General features: G+C 42.4%; 2 protein-coding genes across 3 annotated transcripts in view; both read right to left on the bottom strand.

Moving 5' to 3' along the window:
- Positions 1–16,453, bottom strand: part of lmo7a (LIM domain 7a) — a 114,632-nt gene that overhangs the window by 39,337 nt on the left and 58,842 nt on the right. Inside the window, exons 5-9 of one of the 2 annotated variants that reach the window (XM_034186924.1) lie at positions 11,986–12,016; positions 10,459–10,572; positions 9,547–9,751; positions 7,686–7,932; positions 7,165–7,323 (exon numbers count right to left, since the gene is read on the bottom strand). In XM_034186924.1, the coding sequence (XP_034042815.1) occupies positions 7,165–7,323; positions 7,686–7,932; positions 9,547–9,751; positions 10,459–10,572; positions 11,986–12,016 (756 nt within the window). The remainder of the gene's footprint in view (positions 1–7,164; positions 7,324–7,685; positions 7,933–9,546; positions 9,752–10,458; positions 10,573–11,985; positions 12,017–16,453) is intronic. The other variant, XM_034186926.1, reaches the window with a different exon arrangement.
- On the bottom strand, positions 1,700–3,327 carry LOC117525087 (LIM domain only protein 7-like). Its single transcript, XM_034186927.1, has one exon. The coding sequence runs from the start codon at positions 2,999–3,001 to the stop codon at positions 2,153–2,155; it is 849 nt and encodes a 282-aa protein (XP_034042818.1). The 5' UTR covers positions 3,002–3,327; the 3' UTR covers positions 1,700–2,152.

The following is a 16,453-nucleotide window of genomic DNA, read 5'->3' as shown; positions in this document are numbered from 1 at the left end:
TATAGGCCAATCTCCAACCTTCCTTTTCTCTCAAAAATTCTTGAAAGGGTAGTTGTAAAACAGCTAACTGATCATCTGCAGAGGAATGGTCTATTTGAAGAGTTTCAGTCAGGTTTTAGAATTCATCATAGTACAGAAACAGCATTAGTGAAGGTTACAAATGATCTTCTTATGGCCTTGGACAGTGGACTCATCTCTGTGCTTGTTCTGTTAGACCTCAGTGCTGCTTTTGATACTGTTGACCATAAAATTTTATTACAGAGATTAGAGCATGCCATAGGTATTAAAGGCATTGCGTTGCGGTGGTTTGAATCATATTTGTCTAATAGATTACAATTTGTTCATGTAAATGGGGAATCTTCTTCACAGACTAAAGTTAATTATGGAGTTCCACAAGGTTCTGTGCTAGGACCAATTTTATTCACTTTATACATGCTTCCCTTAGGCAGTATTATTAGACGGTATTGCTTAAATTTTCATTGTTACGCAGATGATACCCAACTTTATCTATCCATGAAGCCAGAGGACACACACCAATTAGCTAAACTGCAGGATTGTCTTACAGACATAAAGACATGGATGACCTCTAATTCCTGCTTTTAAACTCAGATAAAACTGAAGTTATTGTACTTGGCCCCACAAATCTTAGAAACATGGTGTCTAACCAGATCCTTACTCTGGATGGCATTACCCTGAGCTCTAGTAATACTGTGAGAAATCTTGGAGTCATTTTTGATCAGGATATGTCATTCAAAGCGCATATTAAACAAATATGTAGGACTGCTTTTCTGCATTTACGCAATATCTCTAAAATCAGAAAGGTCTTGTCTCAGAGTGATGCTGAAAAACTAATTGATGCATTTATTTCCTCTAGGCTGGACTATTGTAATTCATTATTATCAGGTTGTCCTAAAAGTTCCCTAAAAAGCCTTCAGTTTATTCAAAATGCTGCAGCTAGAGTACTGACGGGGACTAGAAGGAGAGAGCATATCTCACCCATATTGGCCTCTCTTCATTGGCTTCCTGTTAATTCTAGAATAGAATTTAAAATTCTTCTTCTTACTTATAAGGTTTTGAATAATCAGGTCCCATCTTATCTTAGGGACCTCGTAGTACCATATCACCCCAATAGAGCGCTTCGCTCTCAGACTGCAGGCTTACTTGTAGTTCCTAGGGTTTGTAAGAGTAGAATGGGAGGCAGAGCCTTCAGCTTTCAGGCTCCTCTCCTGTGGAACCAGCTCCCAATTCAGATCAGGGAGACAGACACCCTCTCTACTTTTAAGATTAGGCTTAAAACTTTCCTTTTTGCTAAAGCTTATAGTTAGGGCTGGATCAGGTGACCCTGAACCATCCCTTAGTAATGCTGCTATAGACGTAGACTGCTGGGGGGTTCCCATGATGCATTGTTTCTTTCTCTTTTTGCTCTGTATGCACCACTCTGCATTTAATCATTAGTGATCGATCTCTGCTCCCCTCCACAGCATGTCTTTTTCCTGGTTCTCTCCCTCAGCCCCAACCAGTCCCAGCAGAAGACTGCCCCTCCCTGAGCCTGGTTCTGCTGAAGGTTTCTTCCTGTTAAAAGGGAGTTTTTCCTTCCCACTGTAGCCAAGTGCTTGCTCACAGGGGGTCGTTTTGACCGTTGGGGTTTTACATAATTATTGTATGGCCTTACCTTACAATATAAAGCGCCTTGGGGCAACTGTTTGTTGTGATTTGGCGCTATATAAAAAAAATTGATTGATTGATTGATCAAAGAGACAAAGAGGAACCACATATCAGACATTCTTAACTGGTTTCAAACACATTACCAATAAACTCTTTTGAACTAGATTTTAACAAGCTTGTTCATAACAAACCAATTTCCCTTGTATTTTGAACTGTTAAGCAAAAAACAAACAAACAAACAAACAACAATTGCACACATCTCATTGGGTTCTAAGAAATAACTGTGTCCTCTCATATTTAAAAGCAGCAACAATGAAAAAAAAGTCATTGCTTATTCATGAAACAGACTGATGAATAATTTTAAAAAGGCTTTGGAAAAGGGCCATCAAATGTCAAAAATGAGTTTTCACAAAACAATTAAATGGCATAAATAAGCATAAACCCACATAGTACACAGAAAGAACAGACAAAGTAGAAGAGTCCATGCCTACACTTTGAGAGAGGCTAGTCTCTCCAGAAGAAGCCTCTTCTTATACCTTAGCTGACTGGCTTCTCTTATAGACTTCCACCTCACCAAATCACCTTCACTGCAGGACGTCGGTACTGAGGGATTCATCAGATTTCCTTTCAGTGACCCCTGGCTCTGAGCAGAGCTCATCCCGAACTTCCGGACCAGCATGTCATCTGTGCTGGGACGACTCCCCTTTTCTATTTGGTTCCATTTATTTGCTGTTGTGTTTCGAGTCAGAGGACATGGTGGACACAGAAGACGGGCCTGGAGATCTGAAGGCAGAGCCCAGGGCTCAGGGATGGGCATGGGGGAATAGTGATCAGGGGCACCGGAGAGGGTTCGCTGGTTCTGAGCCTGCTGACTTTTCTCTTTTCGATAGACAACATCGTCCTCTTCGATGTCGGGGAACAGGATTGGCTCCTTATTACTGCCACTGCCATGTCGTTGCAGGACGATGTTCAGTTGTGGCTCAGAAGTGTAGAGACGACGCCTGGCAGGGAACCGGCTCTTCATCATAACTAGGTCCATGTTGGACTGGAAGGCTAAGGTTCGCCTGGCAAACATGTCATCATTCGCCAAATCAGGCAAAATGCTCTCATAATCAACGGGGTCCGGGGGATCCCGGGGGTCTTGGCGTCCCAGGAGGGGCCACCTCTTACATTTGATCAGTTTGGGACCTGAGGTTGGGTCTACTGGGGCAAACACCAGAGGGGGACTGGGTAATGGAGGGGGTTGTTGCTTGGGGTTCTGAGGGGTAGTGTGTGGTTGAATATGAGGACTGCAGGTTGGGCAGAAGGAAACAGAGAGGACAGAGAATAAGTGCATGCATGTGGACAGAATCAAAGAGCAAGAAAAGGAAGATACAACAGTTATCCAAAGTAGAGAAATTTGATTCAATCAGATGCTGATCAAATGATTGTAAACCAAACTCCGTTCTTCACTTTGTTGTTAGTTGCAGTAAAAAAGGCCTTTAGCATAAGCTAGTGTTAAAACAACATAATCCACTGAGGTGAAGGAAAACAAGCTGTTTTTATTGTGGCGTGTTAGAGCAGTCCCAGTGTATTCCAGCGTTAGTATATTTAAAAGCATCTCATGAGAAATTCAGCACAGACAGGAGCCACTAATTGCAAATGTAAAATGTGAATGCTTTAGAACATCGCACCATCATCACAATCATGCAGCTGTATCAACCTTTTCCCCACAATGAGGGTGGGGTGTGCAGAGGCATCATGTGCATTGGAATAAGAGGGGGAGGGGCCAGAGGGAGGGGGCATGGAGGACAACCTAGGACTGACATCACAATCAGAGTCATCCGACGAAGAGCCCGACGTCTTACGGCTGCAGGTGTGGACAGCATGGTGGACAGAAAAAAGGACAGAAGTAGAGAGAAAGTGAAAGGGAATGTTAGAGATGACAAAGGGAGAGGAGAAAGAAAAAAAACCATAAGTGGGATAGAGTAGGTCCAGAAAACACAGTTAGAATACAGAATTAAGTATCAATCGGTTAATCTAGCATGCAACAATAATAACATGTAAGGATAGCAACATAAAATGTCCCAAAAGTAAGAAAAGATTGTGAAAGAGAAGAAAATATTCCATCATTAATATAAAAGCATGCCAAATGATTCAAACGGAAGGAAAAGTAGACGGCTATAATTACTACCTCCACCGAGGAGTTAACCAGCAGTACAAGTCTGTTAGCAGGATTTCTCAAAGGGTTTAAGCCAAGCGCCGTGAAAATTATGGAATAATTAAGTTTATAGGTTTGATCATGACGCAGATATGGTTGAAGTGATGGGGCATTTTCCAACATTTCTATAAATTTCTAAAAAACTTAAACTGTTCGTACACTTAGCCGAGGCCACTTTTGAGTTCTCTCAAGCAGTACTCCAGCATGGCTTCCAAATCACTTTTGGGGGGTCGGGTGGGGTGGGGTGTAATGACTTGGTATTTTCATTGTAGATTGGCCAAGTCAGGAAAGGTTGGTTGTGACCCTTGGCTCGACTTCCCCAGATTGGTTAAATTTGTACATGTTCAAAAATGAGAACTAGGCCAGACTCCCTGTTGCCACTGCTTGACTTGCTTTTGGCTTGAGGCGGCACAGTGCAGGTTCAGTGTACCTGGGCTTCTAATTTTCATGCATGTTAACATGACATATCAAGAGTTGAGGACAAGTTTGCCCAGTGAGTACACCAAATTTGGCTGGAGTTATGGTGAGTTGTGCCAGCACTGTCCTGGGCCACACCAGTCTGTTGGTAGGAGTTGGCCTGAGGCAAAGGATGTCCAACAGTGCTCCAAAAATAAATAAATATCTAAAGAAGTACTTTTCTGAAACTTTTCCAAGTGGTTTGCCTGCTTGAGGAAATCAGCTGTGGTGTGCCAAGTTGTTACTCAGTACTTATGGGGTGAAAAGGCACCAAACGCAGCCAGGTGTAGGAGCGGCTTAATACACTGATCTTCATAGGGTTGAGACAAGTAATGGACGACTAGTCAACAACAAATCTTTTCAAAAAAATAAGGTGAAATGTAAGTAGTGAAACTGCATATTTAATTTATAAAAACAGTGAGAGAACTACAAGCTGAAAACAGGCATTAGCACAGTGAACTAGATGTAAACAATATTTGTGGTACTACAAGATGAAATATATTTATTGAAAACCCTAAAGGGATGGGAGTGTTGGCTGCTGGCTCCTGCTTTATTTCTGTCCTAAATGAATCAATGTCATCAAGGGTACCCTATCTAGGTCTTTAATTGATGTACAGGAACATCTGAATTACCCAACTAATCAATGAGAAGAAAATTAGTTGACTAGTCAGGTACGAGCCACAGTTGTTGACTATTACAATTAGTTGTCCCAACCCCAGATATTCAAGAAGCTTGACAGAAAACCAAGAAGTGAAATTTCATGCAGATCTGCATAAGGATCTGGTTGTGTTCGCGTAAAATATACATTTGAACAGGGGATGCATGAATAAACCTGTAGTAAGAATTGGGGCTACAGACATGCAAAAATGTTCATCCCAATTCAGTTATCTGCTCTCTGTATGTGTTGGAGTCCACATCTAAAGTCTGCACACACCTGAAGCCTTGAATCTTCTTGTACCAGGGTCTCCTCTGAGAGCCCAGTTTGATCTTTCCTATGTGAACATCTTCTTCAGGTGTCCAGAACTTGGGTAAGAACTTGTCATAAGAGACATTGCCAGCAGGCTCAGGTTTGACGCCCACCTTGCGAGCATAGAGATCATCTTGAATGGGATCGGCATAGCCCACCTCATCATCCTCATCCTCAGAGTCATTGTACATGTCCCTGAACAGGCTGTCAGTAGATACGCCCGGCCGGTGGTTCACCTTCATGGAGCCTTTTGTTCCCCCAGTGCTGCTCGAGACACCACATTTGTCAAAAATATTTTTTTAGTGAGTAAAAGACACTATTCATTCAGACAGAAAGAAATATGTTCCTTGGGCACACCAATCTTCACTGTAAGATCACACCAAAGCCAAACTGTAAAGAGGTCAAGAAAGCGACTTGAGGAGTTACGCTGACAGCTCAAATAGCCTCCAAGCTCACAAAATTTACAAAAAGCAAAAGCAGGCAGTCCCTGAGTTACAAAATAGGTCTGTTCATGAGTATAGTGGCACATTCAATTCGACACAAGATGAAACTGTGCATATTTTTGCTCAAACACAGTCTCTGCTTCATGTGACACAATTCTCCCAATAGGGGTTGTACAAACTAGTTGACCAGTCGATCGATTTGATTGCTCTGCAATGATCCTATAAGCATTATGAGTTACTGATTATGTAATTATGGCAGGCTGTCTGCTGCAGTGTATTATCAGAATTGTTTGGGTGGACTTGCCCCTATTCTGTGAGCTTTCGCGCAACATGGGATTTGGATCATCAAGAGTAGTTAGTGCCCGTTACAGACTGAAAACTTCCAAAAGTACTATGTCTCCTTGTGGCGTTCAAAACTATGGATGCAAAAGCAATAACTGTGACTGGAAGGACCATAATGGTGAGGAAAAGGCTTAAAACTGACTTGACATGGGAGAGCTTGACACGACACAACGTGCCATGATTACGATGTTCACAGCAGCATCATGCACCCCCGGTTGTGTACAGAGACTAAGGTGCAGTCTGGATAGGAGATGGTGACCTGGTCCACAAACTACCAGCAGCCGGGGCTTGATCATGGATTTCCAGACATTTAAATGACTTCTGATACTTCCAAGCCTCTCCTGGCTGAGTTGGAAATGTACCCAGATGTGTTATGTATTCCTGTTAATAAGGTGAATTTATAACAAAATAGTTCCTCGATTATGGGCACGACTGAGTGAATGTTGTGCGACTGCATTTTTTACTCATACAAACATTTAAATTTTTTTAATTCTTGTGCGCATAAATGTAACATGTAAGTTGTGTTGTTATTTCTATTTGTTTCATTTTTGTAGACTCAGATTATCACTGTAAGACATTTCTCACATGGTTTTATTCATGATGCCAGCAGCATTTATTCAGCCTCGACTCAACTTTCATGACGCAACTGTAGACTTAAAAAAAAAATAAAAAAAAAATCAAATGTTGTGCAACCTGCAAATGCACAATGCATTCAGTAACACCTCATGAGTGCAAGCGGGTTCCTGTCATTTGAACCTAAAATCAACATTTGTAACTGGGATTTAAAACCTAATAGTGGTATTGCTCTTGTCTTTGCAGTGCTGGTGGAATATTGTAATGCTGAATATTGCAACACGGGGACAAGCCTTTAAGAATTACTGAAGCCAAACATCAAAACAAATCCAAGAAAAGCCAAAAAACTGAAACAGCAAACCAATGAGTTTGGAGTTCTGTTAGCTGGACACACTTCAACCAAAGATGATATGCATGGTTCCTAGTAACCATGCAAACCAGGGGTAAGAAAAACACTCTTTTACTGCTTCATCAAGCAGGCACATCAAAGCCACTCTTTTGCTTCACGTTGGTCTGACCTGAGGCAGGTCGGATCCCGTCGAGAGGTGACACTAGGAGTCACCGTGTCCTTGGGAACAGAGCTCCTTCTCTCTCCAGCTCTAGCCCCCCCTGCCAGAGGATTGATGGGCACGGCAAAGTTTGTAGGGGTTGCCTGCGATGGGCTGTGGAAGCGTCTGCTGGCCAGGTCATCAAGAACAAGATCAGGGTCCGGACGATCTACGTCAGAATCACTGCCACTTTCATACTCATACACCCACTGGCTGGAAGCTCCAGGCAAGGCACTCTGGGATACTTGGCTGTTGCCACAATAGCTGTGAGGAAGTCTTGTTTCACTGAGGTCATCATTCCACAACATGACAACAAAACAACACCAGCACGCACCGCCATGATCATTTGCAGACACCACAAACATTTGGGATGATGGGAGAGGAGGGTGAAAGCGGCATCAGCGTAAATGCGGCATGCATCCAAGTTTTAGCCTTTAACACCATTTTTAAATGACTTTTTAACAGAAACACAAACAAGTCAAGCATGTTACCTGGTGAATGTGGCATCTTCGTCTGTGTAGTCAGGATTAGTCCAGCTTCGCCGACTGTCAGGATTGTGTTCAGCCCGTTTCTTCCTCAGCGGTGCAGGCACATAGCCGGACGGTTTGTCTTTAGAAGGCAGGAACTGGTTAAACTGGGCGGTAGGCTTGGGTGTGATGACAACCGAACGGCGGTAACTGACACCGTCTTTGTCAGCCATCCTGAAGGCAGAGTCTGCCTCAGTGTCACTGCAACAACCTGAAGCGTGAGGGAAGACAAACAAATTTACGGTACATAAATAAAGAGAAAACACAGAGGAGGATGACAGTCATCCAACAAATAGTGAGAAGACTGAGAACAGGGGAAACGTTAAGAGGAGTGAGTGCTCTGTGTGTCCTGGTGTGAGGTTGGAGCAGTAACAGAGGGGTTCTGGGTGGGGAACTCAGGCCGTCTCATTTACAAGCTGATGTGGATTGCTGTGGAATGTCTCACTGTTTTGGTGGTGGGGGGGGGGGGGGGGGGGGGGCAACATCTCTCTAATTACTGACCAGCGCCAAGCACTTGACCTTTCTTAAAGCATCCTATATATGTGTTTGTGATGACATATTATCCTTCTCTAAAAATAATAAATCAAAGATGATAGTCACTTTCAACAACACACCACTAGAGGGCAACAGGTGCCCCTTTAACTTTCCAGCTTGACTACAACATAAAGTCTCTGCATTTGAAGTTGAACACAGACAAAATGAGTAGCAAATATTTCATTTCTGAACATGATGAACACAAATATACAACAACAGCAACAACAAAGCAAAAACAAGAAAAACAACAACGGTACCCAGAGTGTGTACACATCATATCTACAGGTCAGGGTCAGGACGTGTGCTGCACGTTACTGCAGCTACCAGACTACAGAACCACTACAGCCACTCAGGCAGACCTCTGGTCCGTCCCCAACTCCTCTTAATGCAGTCATCCATCTATCACAGCCAGGTGATACCTGGGTGTCTCCTTGGCATTTTTCAGTTGCTGGGAGACACTTTCATGCTCCACTGTGCTCAGCAAAGCACACAACTTGGCCGATGTTCTCTTACATTGCAAGTAATATACCTAATCTAAGTGTCCCAAAACCGATGAGAGTTGGTTCTGCTCCTTTTTGTAGCAGTGCCCCAAAATTTGTTCTCTTCCAAGGTAGAGCCAACCTTGCCACTAGGATCTGTGGTGTGGACAAAAAAAAAAAAAAATCCTCAGTGGCGGATACTGCTGTGCTAATCACATGCTCTTTATTTAAAAACACACTTCATCACAATATAAATCACTGGTGTTAGAAGTCAAAGTGTGGAAAACAGCCCCATCTGTCAATGGTAAAGGAGAAGTAGAAAGCCAGTCCCTGAGGCCTTTTGCACCAGTGTTTATCCATGGATATTGCAGCATAAAGTGGATAAGTCTAAGACGTCCCCTGGATGGGACACCAGTCCATCGCAGGTATCCATTTACAGTTGGGTGGACTGGGACGCAAGGCCACAGAGAGGTTGTCTGAAGTGGAACCCTGATATTGAACCCAGATCGATACATTGCTGGTCCAACGCCTACCCTACAGACACCAGAGACACTGGCTCAGCAGAACTGAAAGAAACTTAAAAAAATACACCTTGCTCATCTTGGAAGAGACCAGACAACCTACCTCATATAAAATCTTCAAGTCTCCATTCTCAAGAAAACAAGAAGAACAAAAAAGGGCAAAAGCAAACTATGGCTTACGTATATCCTCAAGTTAACTAAAGATCTGAAATGATGACTTCAGCAGACTCTAGACCACATTTCTCGCAACTGTAGTGTTTGTATAAAAGTAACAAGTGTGGTGTCACCTACCCTCACTGCTGCCTTTAAGGGTGGTGTCTGAGGAGATACTGTGGGGTTGTGAACCCACAGAGTCCAAACTGTCCAGGGAGTCTTCTCTCCTGTGGCTGCCTCCGTCGCTCAGGTGGTAGAGTTCCTCTCGCTCCAAATACCAAGTATCGCCAAAACCACTGTCTCTGACGCTTCTCCCTCTCTGACCAGTCGACTCCTCGAGAGCCTAAAACATGTAAGGTTAAACATTACCATGCCAATTACAACATTTACAACAACGTGTGGTGGATGACAAATCTTCCAGATATAGTGTGAATACGGCACTGCATAGCCTTCTGCACATAAACGAGCCCTGGAGCCACTTCAACCAGCGCAGTTACAGCAAGCAGAAACTTGTTGGCTGCTTTCAAATATAATTAACCCTGAATGTGTAACTGAGTGATTCCTACTAGACAATCCAATACAAATTAACGCACCCTGCTGCAGTGAACTCAAATTATCATTGTGCAAAGCAGCACATTGTTTTCACAGACAATCCCATTAAATTGCCCAAATGAAAGAAACCTTGGACACCACAACCCGTGAAAGCAAAGTCCCAAATTCAACAGTGTCATAACCAGAGGGTGGAAAAGGACTTTTTAAAAATAAGCGACTATTACTTCCTGCTCATATATGTGAACTGTGTGCCCTGCTGTAAACAAGATTAAAACAGATGAGTCACAGGACTGGGTCATTTATGATTCAGGGATTTAGTGGCCTACAACGTTCATTCTTCTGACCATAGTCCACATACCAGGGAGGATAGAGAAATGTGCTGGTCAGTGGGTATAAAAGAGGATTTCACTCGTGCCCTTCTTGGTTTCCAAAAGAAACCTTCATGACATAGATAAAACAGCTCAAAGAGTATTACTCCAGATTATCATTTTTTTGTACCTTATACAGTGCTGTGCCCAATAACCCTTCAAATGCCTTGAGATTCAGGTAAGGTCCATTATAGTAATGGTCACAGTAAGCTCTTCTACCCAGCCAGTAAAGGGTGATCAGTACCTGCAGAGAAGAAAAGAAACATCTTAACACACATATCGTGTCACTGGGTGGAAATTAATGTGTACTAAGAAACAGGATCCAGTCTGTTGCAACTACAGTTGTACCCTCAGTGATGAATGCACCGTGCAGAGCTAAAGCTGGCGACTGCTATAACAGAGGGTCACATCATCCAGTACTATGCTGACGTTTCTGAACTCATCCAGAAAACTCTGCAGCTGTTTGTGCTTTTATTAGTGCTGGCACAGACACACAACAAAAACAAACACCGGTAGATCATCTGATCAAACCATAGGTATCATAGCACAAGCTAACTAAAGAACATCCATGTGTACACAGATCTTATGCCATATCTCAAGAATTACTGGTGGTTGAGTCACAAGTATGGTGTGCAATTATTTGTAAATCTACAACTTCTGTGGGTGTTAATGGAACACTGACCACAAAATTCACCTACTACCCAGATCTCAGGAATTACTGAAATTACAAACCAGATCTTGGCCACAAACTACCCCAATCAAGCGCAGGTTTCAATGAAGAAGCATCCCATTTTGACCTCCTAAGGTGATGTCTGGGAGCATGTGCTAGCACTGCGCATTGCAGCATCCTAGGTTGCAATTGCTGTCTTGGGTTCTGGATGGTGGGTCTATTCCCACCTCTCAAAAGTCATCATCTATGTGCTGCAACCAAGTGAAACGTGGTCGTCATCTTGGACATGCCCAGCTGTTGGGGTCCTCAACACTGAGGCTCCAAAATGGACAAAAAGTCATAGGTGATGTTCTTTCACAATACTCTTCATCCAAGTCTCTCCAAGTAACCATTCCTTTGACACAAGGTCATTCCAACAGCATCCAAGGATCCTCCTAAGAAACCTAGTGCTAAATATATGTAGTTGTCACCTTAGGTCACTGGGTACCTTCCAAGTCTTACAGTCATACATTAAGACAGGAAGCACCAAGATCCGAAAGCCTTGGGCCATCATTGTCCTGCAATGGACAATGTGACCTGTGACCAAAAAAAGAAAGAAAAAAAAAAAAAGAATAAAAACCATGTCTCACTGTAGCTCACTAACCACTGAGGTTAGACAACAAATTTTTGACGTAAATTATTCAGGAACCCCAAGTTTCTATTTGATCCAACTGATCATTCTGGAAACTTCTGTATGGTGATGCTAATAATTTGATGCCAAAGTCAAGGCTGTACAACCCGTCCACACATGTTTATTCAACAGCTTGTGGATTTGTGATGAAGCGGTTTGTGCGTCGTAAATGTTCCTGTTATTATTTTTTAAATACTTCCACTGCATTAGATTTCAGGGTGAAATACATGTTTTCCTCCCCCTGAAAGTTCATCTCAACTTCATCACTGGTTGACAAATCGACACCATGATTAACAAAACAAAACATTTTATCTTACATTTTTTAGTCTCCTGTTGGTCTCTTGATGCCTGTGAGGGAGAACAGAACACAAAAGGTGCATGTGTGAGTGGAAAACGACAATTAAAAAAAAAACCTGGAACACGTTTGCGTCTATGAATCTGGCAGTGAAAGAGCTGGAAAGTGAGAGCACCATCCAGACCACTGCAGTGGATTCTACCACCCACAAAACACAACGGCACAAAGGACTGGGATAAAAATAAAAAGGCAAACATATCTGGAATATCACTCAGACCAAAAAGAAAACACTTCTTACTGGTATGAAAATCGGAACTCAGTCAAAGAACAGCATGTTTATTCTGTAGATGCGTCATGCAATCTGCAGTTTTGTGTTTTCCAGGTTCGACATAAATATAAAGATGAAAAATTTATCAATGAGATGTTTATTCAGTCATCCCTCAACAAACCCAGTCTGACTTTAAGTTCAGGTCTAAATACTATCTTCTGTCCTTAATGAGATACAACATTCCCAACATTCAAACCAGTTCTCATTGATCCCCAAAGTTTGGGTTGTGACCCCCTGGTGGTCTGTGCTGGTACTGCAGACAGCCCTTGCATTAAAAATAAAAAAAAATAAAAAAAGAAGAAAAATGTCTGATTTTCATTTCATGTCATCGTTGGCAAGAGCTGGGCAAGAAAAATCACAAATAAGCATTTGAGTTTGACTAGGCCACAGAAGACTGACATTTCAACGTGGATGGCACCATTCTTAAAGGTGTTCAACATTTTTCAACCTGGGCTCTATTTGCAGAAATCGTGGGCTTCATCTTTTCAGTCAGGAGAAAAATGAATTTAATCAAAACATTATTGACTTAGAAAACAAACACTGTCATGGGCTAATCAGCTATATGATATAACGGCATGGGGCAAGCTAAAACAATCTCAGTAAACGGCTTCTTTTTGGAAATGAACATGTGAAAATGTCATTAGATGTGTCGTGTAGCATAGAAAAGGTCCCTACAGAGGAAAACGTACATACACTCAACACAAATATAAACGCAACACTTTTGGTTTTGCTCCCATTTTGTATGAGATGAACTCAAAGATCTAAAACTTTTTCCACATACACAATATCACCATTTCCCTCAAATATTGTTCACAAACCAGTCTAAATCTGTGATAGTGAGCACTTCTCCTTTGCTGAGATAATCCATCCCACCTCACAGGTGTGCCATACCAAGATGCTGATTAGACACCATGATTAGTGCACAGGTGTGCCTTAGACTGTCCACAATAAAAGGCCACTCTGAAAGGTGCAGTTTTATCACACAGCACAATGCCACAGATGTCGCAAGATTTGAGGGAGCGTGCAATTGGCATGCTGACAGCAGGAATGTCAACCAGAGCTGTTTGCTCGTGTATTGAATGTTCATTTCTCTACCATAAGCCGTCTCCAAAGGCATTTCAGAGAATTTGGCAGTACATCCAACCAGCCTCACAACCGCAGACCACGTGTAACCACACCAGCAGAGGACCTCCACATCCAGCATGTTCACCTCCAAGATCGTCTGAGATCAGCCACTCGGACAGCTGCTGAAACAATCGGTTTGCATAACCAAAGAATTTCTGCACAAACTGTCAGAAACTGTCTCAGGGAAGTTCATCTGCATGCTCGTCGTCCTCATCGGGGTCTCGACCTGACTCCAGTTCGTTGTCGTAACCGACTTGAGTGGGCAAATGCTCACATTCGTTGGCGTTTAGCACGTTGGAGAGGTGTTCTCTTCATGGATGAATCCCAGTTCACACTGTTCAGGGCAGATGGCAGACAGCGTGTGTGGCGTCGTGTGGGTGAGCGGTTTTCTGATGTCAATGTTGTGGATCGAGTGGCCCATGGTGGCGGTGGGGTTATGGTATGGGCAGGCGTCTGTTATGGACGAAGAACACAGGTGCATTTTATTGATGGCATTTTGAATGCACAGAGATACCGTGACGAGATCCTGAGGCCCATTGTTGTGCCATACATCCAAGAACATCACCTCATGTTGCAGCAGGATAATGCACGGCCCCATGTTGCAAGGATCTGTACACAATTCTTGGAAGCTGAAAATGTCGCAGTTCTTGCATAGCCGGCATACTCATCGGACATGTCACCCATTGAGCATGTTTGGGATGCTCTGGACCGGCGTATACGACAGCGTGTACCAATTCCTGCCAATATCCAGCAACTTCGCACAGCCATTGAAGAGGAGTGGACCAACATTCCACAGGCCACAATTGACAACCTGATCAACTCTATGCGAAGGAGATGTGTTGCACTGCATGAGGAAAATGGTGGTCACACCAGATACTGACTGGTATCCCTCCCCAGTAAAACAAAACTGCACCTTTCAGAGTGGCCTTTTATTGTGGACAGTCTAAGGCACACCTGTGCACTAATCATGGTGACTAATCAGCATCTTGATATGGCACACCTGTGAGGTGGGATGGATTATCTCAGCAAAGGAGAAGTGCTCACTATCTCAGATTTAGACTGGTTTGTGAACAATATTTGAGGGAAATGGTGATATTGTGTATGTGGAAAAAGTTTTAGATCTTTGAGTTCATCTCATACAAAATGGGAGCAAAACCAAAAGTGTTGCGTTTATATTTTTGTTGAGTGTATTTACCCCACTAAATGTACAACTGATTATACAGTTCGTCACTTACCTTAGCCTCAAAGGCTTCGGGCAGTGCTGCTCTCCACTGTCACTGGCAATCAACGTAATGTCTCAGTGGAGGGCAGCACATCCAGAAGGCTATGAAGCTAACATAAGTATATGATTGGTCATTTTAAGTGGACTACTTGCCAAATAGATATTAAACAATATGTACCATTTTTGAACTAGTTTAATCAACTGTAGACCAACAATATACCAAATTTAAACTAAGTAAATTTAAGATCAAGTGGTTTTGATTGGCTTTAAATTTTAAATGGTTGTATAGTCAAAGTAAGTAATAAGTTGACTTCTGGCATTTTTATATTGTGTTATTTTCATGCATGTTTTTTGTTTGGTTTGTTTTATGGTGAATTAAATAATGAATCATACAATTAATGGATAATTGAAAACGGCATCATACAATAGACTGGCAAACTGTCCAAGGGGTACATCACCTCTTGCCCAATGGCTTCTGAGATAGGTTTCAGCCCTCAGTGATCCCTAACTGGAATAAGTGGGTTCAGAAAATGAATGAATGAATGATAATCGTCTGCTAGCACCAGTTTCACAAATAATTTAAAATCTGAGTACCACACAACACTCCAAACCTGCCACACAGGTTGTATCAAAGTGCAGTCATATCTGTAGAATCTGAGTGCTCAGCTGACAAATATCAAATCACTTTCCTCAGAAATGAAAGATTATCTAACTCCCGTGAAACAAGACACACTTGCGGGCTCAACCTGAAACGAAGATTAATTTTTGGCTATCTGACTGCAGCGCATCATGCTTGAAATCCTAATACTGTAAACTGTGACATCAAGTGAACTGACACACACAACCTGCTTTAAGACAGTTCTTGAACATTTCAAGTTACATTATTTAATCTTTTTAAATTTTGGGCAAGTATTTTGTTCTAAAACGTGAACCATACTGTGACCTTGAAGCCATGACTTACACCAAACCATGAGGGAGGTGTTCCACTGCACCCCCAAACAAGCCCAGACCAAACAAATACTGGTGCCAAATCCAGTTTCAGTGACAGAAACAACCCTGGCTGCGGTGCAAAGGTTTGTGACCAGTCAACACTAAATAGTTTTGTTGTACCGCAGAGTCATGGTGGTTCCGTGAGTCCCAGGAGTGCAGTGCCAAAAGGTTTCAGGACTGCGGCAGCGTCAGAAGGTCTAAACTGACAGGAAGATTTTCACCTTGACAAAGTAGCGCGAATGTCTCTCATGACTTCTAATAGCCAATCAATTAGATCATAAAACTCAACCTCTGCATGTTTACAGAGGCGTTCACATCACCACATGCTTTCTCAAGTCAAAGGGTAAGAGGAAAGCAATTCCCCAGCACCAAGTGTACACGTAACATTTTCCACTTTCTACTGCCAAAGATAATAAACAGTAAAACTGTACTAAACATGAAAAGAAACCTACTTAATTATTTATGTTTGCTTGTGGGTAACCTCTCAAAAAGCAACCGATGGAATGTCATCATTCACAGTTCGAAAATAAACCAAACTTTTAAATAAATAAAAATAAAATTTTTAACTTATTGGCAGTTAGCTGACCTGCTTCAGAGATGCATACTGCCACCTACTGAATCGGAGTATGTGGAATCATGGTATTCATTATTCTAAGTCAATACAATACAGAACGTGAAACAATAAAATAAAAAACAAATATCTTAACACAATTAGGAAACTGATTGAGTATGACAGGTTTAGCACAATCACACAGCACTTTTATAAGACTGAAAAAGAGCACTCTGTGCATACTGCAGTTTTTGTAGCCCAAAACCACTGCATTG

Source organism: Thalassophryne amazonica, chromosome 14 (genome assembly GCF_902500255.1).
Source record: "Thalassophryne amazonica chromosome 14, fThaAma1.1, whole genome shotgun sequence".
Lineage (NCBI taxonomy): Eukaryota > Metazoa > Chordata > Actinopteri > Batrachoidiformes > Batrachoididae > Thalassophryne > Thalassophryne amazonica.
This window is presented reverse-complemented; position numbering and strand designations above follow the sequence as displayed.

Bases quoted from the DNA above. Each gene is read 5' to 3' on its own strand.
- LOC117525087 (XM_034186927.1), bottom strand. From the start codon at position 3,001: ATGCACTTATTCTCTGTCCTCTCTGTTTCCTTCTGCCCAACCTGCAGT.